Below are 19,371 nucleotides of genomic sequence, written 5' to 3'. Positions count from 1 at the left end.
GCCGGAGTCTCCGCCGTGTCTCCGCCGGGGGAGCCTCCTCTTCCCTCCTCCTCCTCCTCCTCTTCTTCCTCGGCGTCACGTGAGCCCGAGTCTTGTGACTGGCCTGCGAGGAGCGAAGCACATTGCCGCGGCGGGCGCGCCGTGCAGCTCCGGAGTTGCGCGGGTGCGTTCCTGGCGCGAGTGGGCAGGATCCGTCCATGCCCAGGGGGCGAAGGCGGCTTGCTGCTGTTGCTGGAGCTGCCGGCTTAGCGGGGCGAGGCTGCCTTCCCTTCCCGCCCTCCCTCTCCACCCTCCGGGCGCCGAGCCTGCCGTGCGCTCTCCGCCTCGGAGAGTTGCGCGCCCCTCCGCGCTCTCCCGCCTGCCTTGCGGGCTTCTCCTCGCGGCTGATCCCCCGGCGGGGGCGGCCAGGAGCAGCCTCCGCCGCCGCCGCCCTCCCCTTCGAGGATCATGGACAGCAAGCCCCTCCTCCAGGATAGACCCCCGGCTTACAGCCCCGCTAGCCAAGCGGGCGCCGGCTACGAGTACGGGCCGAACAGCTACGGGGCCATTCCGGCGCCCCAGCCCGGCTTCCAGCCGCCGCCGCCCTACACCTACCCCACCGGTCCTGGAGCTGGTAAGCCGGGAGAAGGGGGGCGGGCAAGGAGGATCTGGGTGTGGATTCTGCGGGAGGGGCGTTTAATGGAGAGGATCACCCCCTCTCCTGAACCTGTAGGAGTGAGGCAGGTTTCAGAGCACTGGGAGATGGGGGGCTGCAGCCCCACAAGGCGCCGGGGGGCTCGCCTGTCTCCATCCACACCGCGCGCTGGCGGCCGCAGCAGACAGAGGTTTGGGGTGGGAGGGGTGTGGGTGAAGGCGGGTCACGTGGTCAGGGCAGGAGACAGGCTTGACCCTCCCGCGTCCCTGGGTGTTGGGAAAGGAGTCCCAGGGGCTGGGCGCCCAAGTCAGGCTAAGTGGGTAGTTCTTGCGATAGGAAACGCTGCTCTTGTTGCATGTTGTCAGCTGTCAAGCAGGAGAACTTTTGCAATGTCGAGAAGGGGAAACGGGATTTCAGGGTTATGCAAATCATAACCCTTGAGGAAGGGTTTCCTGCCTTTAAAAAAAAATAATGAAAAGTTTGGGTTAGGAAACATTTTTCTTATTCTTGGATCAGTTACACCTTATTTAAAAATAAAAGTACAGTGGTACCTCGGGTTAAGTACTTAATTCTTCCCGAGGTCCATTCTTAACCTGAAACCTGAGGCGTCTGTAACCTGAAGCGTATGTAACCTGAGGTACCACTGTATGCAAGAGTGGGGACTCGTATACTGGTTCCCAGGAATGGTAGTTTTCTGTAGAAAAATTAATTTATTAAAAGTAATATTCCGCCCTCCCTCCCAAAGGAGCCCAATGTGGCAAACACATCAGCCTTAAAACAATACAATAAAAAGTGCCACTTATTTCACAACATACTTTTCTAGATAATAATTTTAAGGCTTCAAATTTAAGATTTTAAACAGTCCAGAAGCTGTTGCACGAGAAGTAGGATTTCTTCCAGTTACTGTTAGAGCTCCCAAGCTAAACATTCCAGGGGTTGTTTTTATATTTAAAAAAAAAACAACAAGCTGTATTTCCTGCCTTTAAAAGGCAGCTCAGAAAGGCTTGTCTGCTTTCCCTTTCTGTTTTCCCTCTTAAAAATTGGACAGTGCAAAAATCCAGCCAGCCTGGCTACGCTGATTGAAAAGGCTTCCAAAACAGTTTAAACATTTAATATGATTTTTTAAAATAAAAAGCTTAATACTGTCTGGGGGAATTGTAGGTACAAAATATATGTAATTTAGATACCCCCCACCCCGTACATTAGAAATGTTTTGTTTGTAGCTCTTTACATTGCACATATGCCAGAGCCTTGTGAGTTGGTGAGACGTGTTAAACAAAAGGAACCAGAGTTGGAAGGTTGTGAATTGAACTTGGAGTCTCCCAGAATTGAGTCCTGAGTCTTCCTAAGAACCTGCGTTGTTTAGGTCAGGTTCCGAATTACGATAGCCTTTTCTATGGTGGTAGAATTCCACTCGCCCTCTCTCAGCAAGGCCTTGTTATGGTTTATTCGTCCAACAATTCTAGAGAACTCTTAGAATTCTAGAATCCTCTGGGGGTCCAGATTCCGCTGGACTAGAACTCCCACCAGCCCTGTCCATTGGCCATACTGGTTGAGGTTGATGGGAGTGGGAGTCTTAACAGGCTCACGGGTTTCCACTACCTCTGATCCCCCTTACCATTGGTTCCTGGTCATGATGGCTGCACTGAAACTCTGGGTTCAGAGGCAGCATATTTTTTATTTTTAGCAGGGATGGGGAACCTCAGGTCTAGGGGCCAAATGCGGCCTTCCCAGCCTGTCAAGGACCAGAGGAATGGTGGGAGGAACCAACTAGGGAACAAGAAGGCTCAGAGCCCGGGGAGTGGTGGTAGGACAGCAATGAGTGGTCAGAGGGAGATGATAGGGTTGATGGGAGTTGTAGTCTACAATGTCTGGGGGGCCACTGGTTTTTAAAAGTCCCTAAAATGGCAGAGATAATATAGTTTGGTGTGGAGCGGGCTGTTTAGCTGGCTTGCATTTATTCTCTTTTTATAATTTTATTTATAGTTTCCGTTTATATACATTTCAATAGTTTAACAATAGTTGTAACTTTTCAAACCTCGACTTCCTCCTCTTTCTGCGGTTCCTTAAATTTATTTTTATCATTTCCTGCACATTCTAAATTAACTTACTGTTTTATTCATCTATTTTAATTATATTTTCTTTTGAAACTGCAGGTTACAGTAATCCTGCCAATGTCTTTATCTGTTTACAACTTGTTTGTAAATATTCAATAAACCATTTCCATTCTTTTACAAAAAGTTTATTATCTTGATTTTTTATTCTTCTGGTAAGTTTTGCCATTTCTGCATAGTCCATAAGTTTTTGTATCACTTCTTCTCTCATTAGGACTTCTTTCCATTTTGGGCCATGTAGCATTCTTGCAGCTGTAGTTGCATACATAAATAAATTTAGTCATGCTGGCCACATGACCTGGAAAGCTGTCTGCGGACAAATGCTGGCTCCCTTGGCCTGAAAGCAAGATGTGCGCCACAACCCCATAGTTGCCTTTGACTGGACTTAATTGTCCAGGGGTCCTTTACCTGCCTTTTACCTTTGCACCTATAATTCCCAAGATAAAAGCTTCTGGGTTTTTTAAAACAAATGCTATCTTAAACATCTTTTTCAATTCATTTTATATCATTTCCCAGTAAGCTTTAACAAGACAACCACATATGATAAAAAGTACCTTTCTCTTTGCATTTCCAACACTTATTCGACTTCTATTCTTACATTTTTGCCAATCTACTAGGTGTTAGATACCATCTATATAACATTTTCATGTAATTTTCTCTTATACCATAACATGCTGTAAATTTTATATCCATATTCCACAATTGATCCCATGCTTCCATATCTATATTATAACCAATATCTATTGCCCAATGTATCATTGAAGATTTTATTTGCTCATCGTTTGTCTCCCATTCCAATAATATCTTACACATTTAAAACAGCACTTTGACATTACATTCTAAAAGGTCTCTCTCCAAGTGTGACATTTGTTCACCAAACCCTCATTTCTTGTCTTTCTTAAATACTTCGTTCAAATGATGGTATTCTATCCATGCTGTTAACATTCCTGATAAGTCCTCAAATTCTTTAAATTTGAACTCTCTTCCCTCCTCTCTTAATAAATTTCTATAAGTTGACCAACCTTCCATCATAATCTTTTTCTTTACAGCTATGGCTTGCAATGGTGAGAGCCAAAGTGGTGTTTTTGTCTCCAATAAATTTTTATATTTATCCCATAGTCTATACAAATTTCCCCTGATTACATGGTTTGTAAATCCTTTATGTACTTTCATCTTTTCATACCACAAATAAGCGTGCCAACCAAAAATATCATGACCTCCTAAGTCTAAAATATGCGAATTTTTCAATGTCAACCATTCCTTCAACCAGCACAGACAAGATGCTTCATAATATAATCTCATCCAGGAGGGAAAAAGCTCATCTCTCTTTCGCATCTATCAGTATTTTATATTTTATTCTTGGCTTTCCTCCTTGAGCTGGCTTGCATTTCTTACAAACTACAACATTCTTCAAAGCGGTAAAATGAGGGAGCACTTAGATGCTGAAGTGTTTCTTGGAGTTGGGGACGTGACCCCAGAAAGGTGATGTCACAGGCATCACCCAGTAGGTTCTTGTGAAACTTGCGATTGCAGATGGGATCCATTCCGGAGCTCCGGTCGGATCCTGAGGTTTCCGCAACTGGAGGTGCCGCTTCTGCGCATGGTGCGTAGAGCGCTTCTGCGCATGTGGCAAAAAGAATACTTCTGGGTTTGCCGCTTTCGCAACCCGAAGTTTACGTTACCTGAGCGTAAGCCGAGGTTCTACTGTACTTGCATTCCATGAAGCTGGGGGAGTGGGGAATGTATTCAGCCCCAACCCCTCACCCCAAAGCACAACATATCTGAGGCTTGCGTGCCTGTAAGAAGCATTTTTTCCTTGATGGAAACATCAGCTTCAAGGAAAGGTTATCTTGTTCCCTTGCAACAACTCATAGCTGCAGTAAAAAATAGCCCAGGAAAGGGTGCTTTGGGACAAAAATTCCAGTTCGAGTTCAAAGGGTAATGAGCTCATGCTTCTTTAGTAACCCCGTGGGGAGTTCAGCTTGTGGTTAAGGAGGATGGGTGGATGGGAAAAACGTTCTGGAACCTGAGTGACCTGAGAACTGAGGGCCGCCCACTCCCTTCTGGGGGGCCGCATGCTACTGAGGCAAGAGTGGGTTGAGCAACGAATGTCCACCTTTGTACAGGCAAGGAAGAGGCGTTAGCAGAGTGCAGGGGGCACAGTCCAGTCAGCCAAAGTGACCTGAATGCCAGAATGGCTTGGAGCAATCTCTGCGGAGAGAGCAGCTGTTAAACCATTCGGAGTACAGTGGTACCTTGGTTCCCAAACTTAATTTGTTCCGGAAGTCCGTTCTAAAACCAAAGCGTTCTAAAACCAAGGTGCGCTTTCCCATAGAAAGTAATGCAAAAAGGATTAGTCCGTTCCAGACTTCAACCCCCAAAACAGAAATTTAACATGAATTTTACTACCTCTATGGTTGTTTGGTTAATAGTTCTCTTGGCTTTGCAGCTTTTATCCATTTCTGCAGTCACACAGTCAATTAATCAGTAGCTGAACTGGGTTCTATGCAGTCACAAAAACAAAATTAACCGAAATAGCTGCACAAACAAAAACACGCATATCAAAAACAAAAGCGCCAAATATAAGCTCTAAATATCTAATTGGAAGCAGGGTACTCAAATCAGAAATGGAAAATTCAAACACGAAGAACAACACTTTAATCAGAAGCGGAGGACTAAAAATGGAGCACGTTCGGCTTCCGAAAAAAAGTTTGCAAACCAGAACAGTCACTTCCTCGTTTGCAGTGTTTGGGTTCCAAGTTGTTCGAGAACTAAGTTTTTCGAAAACCAAGATACCACTGTATTGCCACTCTGCCATATTTGACAGGCAGGCGGGGCCAAAACAGCCTCACTGGCCAAATGGATCTCCCTGGTGGGCCTAGTTAGGCCTGTGGATTGAAGGCTCCTCACCCCTCCTTTAAATAAAATAAATCTTTCTAATAGTGAACTTGGGTGGTGTGGTAGTCAAAACTGAGGGGAGCTGGCAAAGAGGCGTGAGGGAATCCTGAGGCTTTCAAAAACCTAACTTTTAAAAAGTTATTCCAAAGAGGGCATGAAGGGCGGTATATGAATTAACACCACAGTAAGGACTGAACTTGTGCCATGCTTATGGAGGGCAGAGCAGGCTTCCCCAACCCGGTGCCCTCTGGATGTTGTTGGGCTCCAAATTCCAATCCACCCCAGCCGGCATGGCTGGTGGTCAAGCAAGATGGGAGTTGTAGTCCAGCAAACATCTGGAGGGCCACAGATCTTGGCTCCCAATGTAGAGCGATGCTGATAATTAACCTCCATGGGGGGGTGTTATTTGGGGGTCACAGCGGGTAAACGAGCTTAATTCCAGGTAGCCCCACATGTTGATGGCAATGTCTGATGGCCACGTGAAAAGCCCCAGGGCTGGGTGTGTGAGTAGTGAGTAGTGACACCTGTGGCACAGCCATCTTGCCTGTGAGATCCTGGCTGCATGATGTTTTTTAAGCAGGAGGAGGTGGGCTGTTTCTTTAATTATTATAAAGCACTTATCCATTTTCTTGGCTGGGAACTGGGACCCTTGGCTGAGTTCTCAAACTGTAGGTTTTCTTTTGCCATTTCCGTGGTGCTAAAGTATGCTCTTTGAAGTTAATAATTAGCCGAGTGTACGTCCGTAGGCCTGAAAACGGAGGAGAACTGAAACCTAGGAACGGTTTGCTATTGCATATGGTGAATATTAAGTCTTATCTGGAATACTTTGTCCCAGTTCCATCTTGATGAGTGCATGAGAGCGTGAGTGAGTGCCAGGAAGCACGTGAGAGAGAAAGAGGGAGAAAGAATGAATCCACAAAAATACCAATCCATAAAGATTTATCAGCTATGTGGTCTCTTGGAAGCAAGGCTTGGGGAGGGTCCCACTGTCCTATTTATTGCCTGTGTTAACACAGATCTGTCCTTCACTTCCCCCACCCTTGGCTCATTTAATCATTTTGGAAAGCTGACTTTATTCAATAGATAGGAATGCCTGAAATAAATAGTGTTTTTCAATAATAAAAACACTCTGCGTTCAGACATCACACCGAACCATAGTTTATTTTTTGACAGTAATATTAAATATTACTAGTAATAATTAAACACAATGTGCAGTACTTCTCACATGCTATAAGTTACCTTATTTAATTTATGTAATATACAGCGTCAGTTTATATAAATATTTTTATTTCATTTTTATTTCATTGGATAGTGGGAACGCAGGGGGAGATTAATTATGGTTGTGAAATAAAAGAGTGAAGATTGGGTGCAGCAACGGGATGAATTTAAAAACAAAACAAAAAACAAACTACCACTGAAAATGGGGCGGGAAGTCAGTAGAACAAAAGAAAGAATTATGTATTGGAAATTTATGTGAAATTTTTTGAAATTTAATAAAATATATATTTTTTAAAAAGAAAGCGTTGGTGTTCGGAAGGCATGGGGCGAACTGTAGAGCAGCATTCAGAAAATGCTTATCAATTTCTGTAACTAATAGATAAGAGAATTCAGGAGAGGTATGTCTCTACATGCAAACAGTTTCTGTTTGCTTAAAGTCTCTGTACAGTCTCTTTTTGCATGCCCCCCCCCCCATAAAAAAACATCAACTGACTGACTTCTCCCCTGAGCAAACAAAAATGTGACTTGACCTGAATCCAGACTCTGGAAGAGTAATGTTCCCAAGAAAAAAAGAGGATTCTCCTTTAACTTTTGCAACCACAACACTAGTGCTCCCTGTGTCTGGCAACACTATAGTGAGGGTAGCCATCTGATGGGTCCCAAACCCTCGGTGAGTTAGGGACGTCGCCTGCATGCGAAGACATGCGCTGGTGGATTGAGCAGATGAGACCAATAGTGGGTCCAATGGTCAAGAAGGCAGTTTCCACATGTGCTGTGTAGAGGGGAAAATGGAACTTGTCTACCTGGGAAGGAGCCCATCTAGGAGAAGGAAAACTCTGATCCTAAATCTCCACTGTCTTGGTGGAGTATCTTCAGGAGAAGAAAAGGCTAGGGAGTGTCTTCTTCTTTGGCGATCACCCAGAGCCGAGTAAGATTGTCTTCCATAAACATGGTTTTAACAATGAGTCTGTAAGTGACTGTGGAGGCCAATTCTGGATCCACATGTCCTTCCACAGTGGGGACATTGGTTTCCGGGTGGGAGTTGATCACGGTGTGGATTTGCCAAGCATGCCTTCCTCTTAGTATGTTTCTTCCTTGCGTCCTGAGTTTGAGTGTCTTTAAAGGCCATATATCTTTGGTAAAGGCTGGTCTCCAGTCAGAGCGCTTGCAGGCAAGTGTTTCCCAATTGTTGGTGTTCATACTACATTTTTTTAGACTTGCCTTGAGACAGGCTTTAAACCTCTTTTGTTGACCAGCAGCATTACGCTTTCCATTACACTAGGGAGTGTAAACCCTACACAGATCCAGAGTGGGGTCTCTAAGATGGTTGGAATGCACCTTGTGTGCCTCCTCTTGGCAACTCCGGCAGCCATTCTGGTGCCAAACGTCTTACTCTGCTTCCCTTTGGACTACATCAGCGAGGCTCAGAGGGGTGGGTGGGTGTGGGTCTTCTCATCTGGGCAGCCCAGGACCTCCATACATAACTGCCCAGGTTTGCACCCCGGAGAGGTCACTTTGGTGCTGCTAACACAGTGGTTTGACTTCACCCCCAGAGACACACTCCATTGTCTCTCAAGGCAGACGGTTGTCGACAACTATGGCCTCACCTCTTACATTTCCAAAATGTTTTTAAAGCAACTTAACGTGCTCCTTTTCTGCTTCTTCCCCCACCAGGATATGTTGTGCCTTCGGGTCCACCGGCGCATAACTACCCCAACACCACGTACACGATAATCCAGCAACCTCCCACCACGTCCGTCGTTGTCGTTGGCGGCTGCCCAGCTTGCAGGTATAATGACTGTTCTCATTTCTGTTACACCTCTTCTCTCTTTTTAAGTCTGGCCTCTTAAAAATCCATGTGAAGCTGGAGTGGGGGGTGGGGAGGCTTGCAGCAAGAGAGATTAGAGTCTCTTCCCCCTTCATTTTTTTAAAAATGAAAAAGTGGCATTCTTCTTGTCAGGAAATGGCTGCTGTGCGGGTGGGGCAGAACACAAAATGGCTGCTCCCAGGGTTCCTTGGACAGATCCTTCTATTGGACAACAGATTTGTGTATGCTGTGTGGCTTGTCCTGTTTTCCAGTAACTAGCATCCTGCCCTCAGGTGGCAGTGGAAGATTTTTGCCTTTCACCAGTGTTGATATAAGATGCAACAGCCCACACAATCTGCTTCTATACATGTTGTAGGCCCCAGGTTTCTGAAAGACCTCCTCCTGCAGAGGCCCTTTTGGGAGTTAAGATCAGCAAAGCAGACCCTCTTGGTAGTTCTTACCTCCCTCAGAAGTTTGGAAGGTGGTGATCTGAGAGAAGGCATTCTCTGTGGCAGCCCATAGTCCTTGAATTTCTCTTTCTCACCCCGAGGTGTGCCTGGCACTCTCACTATACAGCTGAAGATGTGCCTCTTTATGCTGGCCTTTGGCACCTGAGCTGTATATTTTTTTGGACCCACTCCAGTTGTGATCGTAACGAACTGTTTTAATAAATACAGGTGGTAAATGCAATAGTGATGTTGTATTATTGTAACAGTAGTTCGTTTTGCTCCAGACAGCAAATAATCCTTTCTCTCAGGGGAGCGAAATGTCTCAGACCAGGCAAGTACGTAACTGGACTTTGATGGTTCCCCAGCCATTGGTCAAATTGACTGGGGCTGGTGGGAGTTTTATCCCAGCACTCACAAGTGCCTGGGCCAAGATGTCGAAGCTGCTGAGCAAGGCGCAGCTTGCACCCATCAAGTCCTTAGCCAGCGGATTCCACGTTGCAAAGATCATGACTTTAATTGGCTTATTCGTTAGCAGCGTTGAAAAGCAAGGTCAGGGTGTTTTTCGAGACCAGAGGCAAAAGGCCAAGCACGCCTGGAGTATCCAGCCTAGTGATAAACTGACCACTTTGTTTATTGTATTATTACTTTTTTTCAAACCTACCTTCTGACTTATGTTGTCCACTGAAGGATGTGTTATTAGTTTCCAGGGGGGGGGGAATCTTTTGCATCCCCCTTAACCCAGAAAATGGCAGGAGTGATATGACGAAATTCAAGGCAGCATCCTGGACTGAAGTTCTTCCGTGCCATTTTTGTGGGGGAGCAGAAGCAGGCATGTGTGGAAATGGATGCTCAACGTTGCCCAATGAAGTTTGTTGTTCTGTTACACCATGACCAGTGGCGTGAATGAAATGCCAGTGTCTTGGCCAGAAAGCCCCAGTCCCATAACACAACAGGTAGTGCGGTGTGAAAAGAACATTAGAAACAGGACAGAGGTGCTAGCATTATAATCAGGAAAACAAACACAGTATATCCCTATGTCTGAATGTGCCATAGGTGCAAAATGCCTGACCGGCCGTGAAATATTCTGGGGGGGACAGACTCGCAGCTGACATTGTTTTATAATTATTCAGATCAAAGTAAAAGGGAATTCGGAGAGGAACATGAAATGTTGAATGATCTGTGTCGGGAAGTATCAAGGGGGTGTTTTTTGTTTGCAAAGGATAGGAGGGAATCACAAGTGTCATGAGATGATCTTTGTGGAGCCAGAGGGTGGGGAACTTGTTTACCCCTCAGATATTGCTGGACTCAGACTCCCATCAGCTGGGGCTTTTGGACATGCTGGCTGGGCCCCATGATGGGAGTTGGCTTCCAACAGCACAGGCTGGGAAACAGATTTCTCACCCCTGTTGTAGAGAGAAGGCATCTCTTTTTCCCTTGTGGCTGTATGGAGTAAAGAGGCGAAGAGGAGAGGGCTGTTGGTGACCACTAGCCATGACGGCTATGCTCTGCCTCCGCAGTTGAGTCAGAAATGCTTATGAATACCAGTTTCTGGAAGCCGCAGGAGGCGAGAGGGCTCTTGTCCTCAAATCCTGCTTGCAGGTTTCCCACAGGCATCTTGATGTCCACTGTGAGAACAGGGTGCTAGACTGACCAGATAGGCCATTGGAAGTTGCTTTATACAGAGTCAGACCATTGGTCCATCTAGTTCAGTACAGTCAACATGAACAGGTGGTGCGGATCTGCAGGATTTCAGACAAGGTTCTCTCCCAGGTGCTCTCTGGAGATGCTCGGAACTGAACCTAGGACTTTCTAAATGCAAAGCCGATGTTCTGCCTCAGAGCCACAGCTGCTCCCCAGCCCACAGGGACAGCAGGAGGAGGGAAACCTGAAACAGATGGAGTGATTGAAGAAAGAGGGGAAAGGGAGTAGCCCCCGCCCCACTGCCAGCCAGAGGAAGCTGGCCCATTGGGGCAAGTGGGGTGCTGCCAACCCCCACCCTCACCTGTCTGCTGCCTTATCTACTTCCTGTCGAAGAAGTGGCATTCCTCCTTAGTGTTGCTTTTGTGGAATTCAGCAAGGGAGGGGGACAGAACTAGAATTAGTTGCCTCTGCCTCCTATTGGCTTTGCTTGGGCTCCTTGCCTTCTGTCCTGCCAGCCTCTATGGGCATCATCCTCCCTGGCCGCCAGCATGTGGCCCCTGACGGATCTCCCCCCCCCCCCCATCCTCCCTGGAATGCAGTCCTTGATAGAAAAGATTCCCCTCTTTTCGGTGTGGGAGATGCTAACTCTGAGAACTTTGTCACTGGCTTGGCAAAGGGGCAATGACATTTGACCAAAGGTGTTGCGGACAACTATTTAATAAATCCTAATAGTTCACCAAGCAGCAGCAGCAGCCAGGCAGCTTAAGTGAGGGCCCCTGCTTGTGGTATAAATAAACACTGCCTATTTTTAGAGCCTCTGGGAGTGGCGTGGCTTTAAGCCACAGGAAAGCTGCTTAAGTTCTCCAGGCAAACTCTTACTTTATAGCTAAGATTAGCCTGTCTTTAAATGAAGCCTGTTACTGTCCCCTTCCTGGCTTCCCCTTCCTTCATGATCTGATCTTAAGAGGCAACTCCCATGTAGGAAACAGTGTCTTATTTGTGTTTCCAAAACTATATGGGTAGCAGTGAGCTAAGGCAGTATCCTGACTCCTGCCCTGCCCATGGAGACAGGCACTAACTTGGAGGATAAGGCTATCAAGGGCTACTAGCCAGGTTGGCTATAGGCTCTGCCTCCACAGTCAGAGGAGGGAGGGTTCTTGTGCTCAGATCCTGCTTGAGGGATGTCTTGTTGGCCAATGAGAACAGGATGCTGGACTAGATCCAGCAGGGCTCTTCTTGTGCAAGACAGAAATCTCCATTGAGGCAGTGAAAAGATGCACGCTCAGCAAGAGGTAATGAGTCACGGCAGCTGCTGTGTTCAGGCTAGATGGCAGGAAACGTGAGGCTAGCTGGACTGGAAGCAGTGGTCTTGAGTTGAAAGAGTCCAAGATCAGGGCAAGGAGGTCAGAACTGCATGGAAGGAGCAGAGCAGTCCCAATGGGTTGGCACACCCACACACCCAGCTTTTGTAGATGAGAAAAGTGTGCTTGCTCCTGCAGTGTGCAGATGCTCATTGCATTGGGGAGAATGCAGCTGTTCCCAGCAGCAGAAGCTTCTCCAGGTCCTGGGTGAGTTGGCAGTGTCCTCCTCTTCGGACTGTGGTCCCTCCACCTCAAATGATGGGCCGATGCCTTTCCTGGATCCTGTTGCTGTGCAACAGGGAGATGGGAGTTCTGTTTCCCCAGCTGGCAGAGCCACATCCTGGAAGGGGGAGGTACCCACCTCCTCCAGCCTCTGTTCTTGGGACTTAGCCCCTTCCTTTATGCTTCCTCCTGTATCCTCTCCTTGCCCGTCTCAGTCCGCTTCTCTACTGGTGGCACCTTGAGACTCAAGACAGGCAGGACAAGGAGTGGGGAGGAAATGTTCAGCCTACAATTAAGCAGTAGGAAAGCTGCAAACAACTGCCAAACACCATGTTCATTGGGCAGCACCCTTAGGCTTCATGTCTAGCCCTTGGCAGCCTGATGAGTTCCAGGTATTTGGTCTGCAAATCCAGTGAGCCCTGGGCTAGCCTGGTTGTGGGATGCTGGAGCTGTTGGGTTGGGGCTGGTGGGAATTGCAAGAATAATTCAATTGGTTTCACAAAGTATAAAATACCCATACTTGAAACTCTGAAAAACCACAAAATGACTGGGTTACACCGCTATAAAAGCTTTCCAAAACAATTATGTATCCAGTAGGCACCGAAACATAATCACACTAGGCTTCTGTCTGATTTTGGCTTGCAGTTGATTCCAGAGAGCTGGAGCTCCAACACTAAATGCCTGGTTTCCAGTACATACTTTAAGTCAGTGAGGGGAAGGGGACCTCATGGGCACCAGGGAAGGCCTCTCTGGGCACATCTGCACCCATGGGCAGATTTTATATGAATCTGGGTCCCCCTTTTTTGGTGTGATGCATAAATGGCTGCCCTACTTTAGCAGCAAAGGAGCAATGCAGCCTGTTAGGGTCTAGGACAAGGGCAGGGATCCCTTTTCAGCCCGAGGGCCGCATTCCCTTCTAGGTAGTCTTCTGGGGGGCCACATCCCTATGGTAGGCAGAGCTTGAGACAAAAGTGGGTAGAGCAGATAAACTTTCCCTTTACCGAAACCTAACCTGGGATTAAAATCCTTAAAAAGGCTCACAACTTTAATCCTAAAAAAAGATAACAACTTTGGTCAGCCCTTCACTTCATCAAATCTGGCCCTCTTTGAAAAAGGTTTGGACACCATAGACCTTCCACCTGCCGCTCGTTCTCCCAGCTCTCTCTCTCCCCCCCCCCCCGTCTCTTTTGTCAACTGTGTGCCATTGTTCTGTGTAGCTTTCTCTTTTCATCACTGGAGAGATGGCAAGAGTCCATTGCTGGCAACTGGCCCCTGCTGAAACACATTTGCATCTGCATTTCAAGGTCACTCCAGTTCCCTTTCTTTTTCTTTTTGGCTTTTCTTGCACATGTGATTGCCAAAGGACGCCCACTGTTTTCATGAAATCAACACTGCTCCACTTCTGCTCTTGAGAAAACTTGGCAGAAAACTTGTGACTTTTACCCAGAGTAAAAATGCTGAGGCTATCTCTTTCCCCATCTGAGCGGATTCTGAGTGCCTAGAACTCTCCCTTGCCCCCCACTATGAAAATCCAGCAACACCCCCACCCCCCCAGGGATCTGTTTCTCCTGAGACATCAGTGAAGGGTGAGCTTTCTGTGTGACTGAAGGAATCTCACACGCCTCTTAAGAACGGCTTTGGAAAAACTCTCTCTAGGAGAGGTGACCTCCGTTGGACTGGGAAGCAAACGAAGAAGTTGCCAAAGGAAATAAGCTCATTTGTTGGTGCAGATGAGAAGCCTCGCTCCACGTTTGTCGCACATATTACGTAATGGGCTATTTGGGGACAATTGCCACATCTCTTTTCTTCTCCGTCTCCCATCCTAACTTTAAACATGCAGAGTAAGCCTTGGTAATGTCTGACTGTCCATGAATTGCTTCTAGTCATGTCTGGAAGGACGTTTCTTCAAAACATCTGGTCTGGCAGCAGAAGCGCCCGCCTCTGGACCAAAACAAGGGAGACCTTTTATCTCAGTTTCGAAAGCTATTGAATGCTAAGTCATCACAGGGCCTCTTGGCTAAAATACAGCGTTGTTTCGTAAGGGGAGGGAGAATGGGAATTCAAAAGCAATTTTTAAAAAGTGCTGCATTACTGTAGTCCATTAACGTTTCTGACTTCAAGAAATAAAATTTTAAACCAAAGGGTTTAAACACATATTTTTAAAAACTTGATTCTTTAGGTTTTATTTTGATTTGTATTGAAGGTTTTATCTGTTTTAAAATGTGCTGTAAGTCAGTGCTTTTCAAAGCTAGCCAATGTGGTGGACTGGCAAATTCCCCACCCTGCAGTGTCCCATGGACTGGTACCATATTTGGTCTCTGAAGCATCCCAGCCAACCTGGGCTGCGGTGGAGTGGTCAGGGACTAGCATAGCTAGTGGTTGTTTGGGGACCACCACTTTGAGTAGCTCTGTTTTAAGTTAGAATTGTACCTTGGTTCTCGAATGCCTTGGTACTTGTATCTTTTGGCTCCCGGACAGCGCAAAACCGGAAGTGTTCCGGTTTGCGAACACTTTTTGGAAGTCAAATGTTCGAAGCTGCTTCCGATTGAGTGCAGGAAGCTCCTGCAGCCAATTGGAAGCCGCGCTTTGGTTTTTGAAAGTCGAATGGACCTCCAGAACGGATTACATTCGAGAACCAAGTTACGATAGTACAGTGGTACCTCGCAAGACGAATGCTTCGCAAGACGGAAAGCTCGCTAGATGAAAGGGTTTTTGGTTTTTTGAGTTGCTTCGCAAGACGATTTTCCCTATGGGCTTGCTTCGCAAGATGGAAACGTCTTGCAAGTTTGTTTCCTTTTTCTTAAAACTGTTAATACAGTTGCGACTTGACTTCGAGGAGCAACTCATAGCACGCGGTGTGGTAGCCTTTTTTGAGGTTTTTGAAGACTTTGGTGATTTTTGAAGATTTTCCAAAACTTTTCCGACACCGTGCTTCGCAAGACGAAAAAAATCGCAAGACGACAAAACTCATGGAACGAATTAATTTCGTCTTGCGAGGCACCACTGTATTTGTTAAGCAAAGGTCTTCGTGTAGCTAAAAATTCAAAAATACGTTGTGAGCTAGCTTTGAAGATGCGTGTGTGGAAAGCAACTTGTTAGGGGTAGTTTATTCGAAAACATATTTCTATCATCTAAGAGACATTAAAAAAGTGCATAGAAGCTTTATAGACTGTATTGCTGCAAGAGACCAATCTTCAGAAAGTTTGTCATTCTGTCAAGCTTGGTGCTCATTTTATATATTTTCTTTTTAAAGAGCAATTATAGTAACTTACTTTTTCTCTCTCTTGCAGAGTTGGTGTATTGGAAGACACATTCACCTGTCTCGGTGTCTTTTGTGCCATCGTATTCTTTCCTATTGGAATTCTCTTCTGTCTTGCATTGAGGCAACGAAGATGTCCTAACTGCGGTGCAACGTTTGGTTAAGGGATCAACACAAATAGGCTTTTTGGAAGCTGTAACTATTGTAGTACCTTTTTTCTAATGTAAATGTCATGTACAATCAAGTTTACGCTTCAGAGATGATTTTGTAAAAGTGTGATGAAATTAGTCTGTCTCTTTCTCTTCTCTTGCATGCGAAACTGATCTATGAGCATGTGTGTGTGTGTGTAAGAAAGACACAAATCCACCCCCACCCCCCGCTTTCTGTTTAAAATGCACCTTTTGGAAATTTAAATAAAAGTGGGTTTTTGCAACTTCACTGGGGCCCAGCTCTTTCTTCTAAAGAGAATTAAAATTTAGTAATGCCAGTGCAAATGTTAACCACCACAAGCTAAGGTAGGCTTGTTCCATTAGGCATCTTTGCCTAATAAATGCAGTCTGAACTCACCACCAAGCCACCAATTTCATCTCCACCTTTATTTAATTTGAAATTTATAGTTGGCTCTTCAGTTGTTCCCAAAGCAGGTTACAATTAAAACACAAATTTGTTTCCTGCAACTTGTTTTTTTTATGAAAAATATAGCATGAATACAACACAGTTTATGCATTACACACATACATTTGTGTCTCAGCATCATCATACCTAAAAAGCTACTTCTGGGAATACAGGGGTGCAAGTACCCTGTCTGCACCTTGATTAGGCTCTGCCCCTCTATGAACCAACAGCCTCCAAATCCCACAAACTGGTTTAACATGTGAAGTGTGTCAGGAATGCTGTGAGCTAGGAGTCAGCTGGTTTGCCCTTAATTCACATGTGAAATGCACACATCTCATGGGTAGTACTACAAGTTCTAACACAATGCTTGACATGTGCCACATCTTTCGATATACTTGACAGAACTTGTCACAAGGTACCACTAGACACATTTATTTGACCAGCGCATTATCTTCAGCAACTGCCTTGCTCCAAACACTGCTTCTTAGATGTCCAGCCTTATATGTATCCCATGTTTGTGATGTTATCAGTGCTACATATATTCCAGAGGACACACATCCCCTTTCTAAATCTAGCTTAAGATCTTCCGGCTCAGAGCTTGGCTTCTGGAAAGGGGACCGGGTGTGCTTTGCACTCTTAATATTTAATAAAAACCCTAATGTCTATGCCAATGAAGGTTGTAGACTTAAGCATGGAAGCTCAGGGCAGTGAAAAATACATGCACGCACATTAATGCTTGTGGACTGCTGGTTCTGATCTAAAACTGAGAGATTTAGTTAGTCCTTGCAGATATAAAAGCTGCTTGCCCTCAATCAAGCAGCCAATGTGATGCTTTCCAGAGCCTATCGGCCTCAGCCAGCATAAACTACAACTCTTACAAACCCTGATGGTTGGCTAACAACTTCTGGAAAGCACCTTGTTGGCTAGCCCTGCTCTGAATGGCTACCCCCGTACCAGGAGCAAAACTGGACATGAACTACAGCTGGAAGTTATGCCACAACTATGAACAGAAGGCTTCCAGTACCTGCTGGGATGCTTCTGCTAGTATTTAAGATCAAATACATGATTGCTCCCAAGCAACCTTAATCATCTGCATTTGGTTTAGCAAAAAAGACCATTCGCTTAGGTAACTACTTGTGCACCAAAGTAATTTTTAAATGTTTTCACAAGACACGAGTACAAACAACTACTTGCTTACACACAAAGGGACTGCACATACCTAGTCTTATTGAACACTGAAATCAGAGTTCACCTGCCCCATCTAAAATTCCTTCTGAAAGATACAAAAGCTATTTGTGTGTTGCTGCTGTTTTAAGAAATAGTTATTAACCCCCCCCCCCCCTTCGGGTAACCAAAAACCAAACTCACTATATTTTATGGATAAAAATCTGGAGGCCACAAGTTCCCCAATCTTTGGTGTGACAGGGTATATTTTCATAGTACTTTTTCTCTATGTAGTTGTCATTGGTAGTTACATTTACATCCTGTCTTCCAAAGTTCACAGCAGCATATGATTCTACCCCACTCCCATTTCTCTTTACAACAGTTCTGTGAGGTAGGTTACACCAAGAGATAGTTACTGTTTCAGAGTCACACGGTGAGCTTTATGGCTATAGGGAGAGTTGATTCTACATCAGGGTCCTATTTTAACTGTTTTCCCAACCTAGTGCCGCTCAGATGTTTTTACATCACTCACCCACCCCCACTTAGCCTCCAGCTGGTCTGATTTAAATTGTCAGCCACACTTTTTAGAGCCCTGCCCTGTCCAAAATAGTTAAAGCTGAAACCCTGAGAACAGCTGACTACCAAAGTTGCCTATAAAACTCTGTGTATGTGATACAAATGACAACGCCAAAAATTGATTGATCACATAACTTCTGACTTTAGGAAGCAAAATAGCTGGCATGTAACATTTATGTTGAGATAAGATTGTTTTCCACCCTCCTTTTACCAGTCACCCCAATACAGTCATAAACTGAATCTTGCAGAGCTGAAGAGTGGAATAGACCAGTTTGAAATCTCAAGTCATGTTTTGTTATAGCCATTAACTCTCTTTCCCTTTACTGTTCAGGTCAGTTGTTTTGGCACATTCCCTGTCTGTTGTGGTTGCTAAAAGCTTGTAGAAGAGGCCAGTAAGTAACCAAATACCTCCACAAATAGAGAAGCAAAGAAATGGTATCTTAGAGTAGCAGACTTTGCAGATTGATGGAAAGTTAAGCATGTTGCATCTAAAGTCCCACACGTTATGTGCATACACTTAGAGGTGCTCAGCACCGCATTCCACTTCTTATAGGTGTGCTAATTTCAAAGATGAAACTTAATAAAAAACAATGACTTCTAGTGTGTGTCCCCTCCCAGCTTGTAAACAAATGGTCAGAGATTTTGATTTAAGTTTTGATTAAAAATTAAACATAGGTTTGAGCTAAAAAAAAGAGCCCCCTTCTTAAAAACTGCATTTGTTCCATAGTTTGTATATGTAACAGGCAAGGTATTTAACTGAGCAACTTTTATAGGCAAAACAACATGCAATCTTCAGAACTGTTCATCAGAATCATGGCATGAAGAGTTCTGTGTAAAGCTCAGAAGCACCTATAATGCTGAATGTGCAAGAACGGATCCAATTATATACAAATGCATTTTCTACCTTGCACTTTTGAAAATAGTGGTTTGCCCTGCATTATCAACAATCTGGGATGAAATGTAAATACAAGATGACCTAGAAGCAGAGAGAGGGTAGACGTATCTGCTAAGTACTTAAGATCACCTTGTGGCTTGATAACACTTATTTTTTTACCATGCCAAACACTTGCCAAAATTGTTGACTGAATCTCTTGGGCCCTGTGTGTTCAACTCCCTGACCCACAACAGCCTCTCAGGCCATGCTCCCAACCTCACTTAAATACTTGTATGTACACACAAGAATGTCTCTATGTTCATCTGAAAATGGTGGAGGAATGTCAATCTACATTCGTTTTCTGTAAAATTCCCTTAGCCACTTTTTAAGACATTGGCTTGAAGCTACCTGGTTATTCTGTAATAATCAAAAAGGTAAAATGTAAATATATCCATGGTGCTTTTTATATGTAGTGTTGGAAGTATTATTCTTTATACAGCTCCTGAAAAAGGGACAACACAGCAAAGGAATAGCCAGGA

At 45.1% G+C, this 19,371-nt stretch overlaps 1 protein-coding gene across 1 annotated transcript; it reads left to right on the top strand.

The window, feature by feature from the left end:
• Positions 1-16,041, top strand: BRI3 (brain protein I3). The gene is made up of 3 exons (XM_028705558.2): positions 1-613; positions 8,539-8,653; positions 15,635-16,041. Exons 1-3 carry the CDS (start codon positions 448-450, stop codon positions 15,765-15,767), a joined length of 414 nt encoding a protein of 137 aa, XP_028561391.1. The 5' UTR covers positions 1-447; the 3' UTR covers positions 15,768-16,041.
• Positions 16,042-19,371: the final 3,330 nt, after the last annotated feature.

The sequence above is a fragment of the Podarcis muralis genome, chromosome 14, assembly GCF_964188315.1.
Source record: "Podarcis muralis chromosome 14, rPodMur119.hap1.1, whole genome shotgun sequence".
In the NCBI taxonomy this organism is placed as follows: Eukaryota; Metazoa; Chordata; class Lepidosauria; order Squamata; family Lacertidae; genus Podarcis; species Podarcis muralis.
This window is presented reverse-complemented; position numbering and strand designations above follow the sequence as displayed.

What these genes read in the sequence shown, in the direction of transcription:
- BRI3 (XM_028705558.2), top strand. Translation starts at nt 448, where the DNA reads ATGGACAGCAAGCCCCTCCTCCAGGATAGACCCCCGGCTTACAGCCCC. An exon ending in CCCCACCGGTCCTGGAGCTG is followed by an intron (nt 614 to 8,538) that starts GTAAGCCGGGAG and finishes TTCCCCCACCAG; the next exon opens with GATATGTTGTGCCTTCGGGT. An exon ending in GGCGGCTGCCCAGCTTGCAG is followed by an intron (nt 8,654 to 15,634) that starts GTATAATGACTG and finishes TCTCTCTTGCAG; the next exon opens with AGTTGGTGTATTGGAAGACA.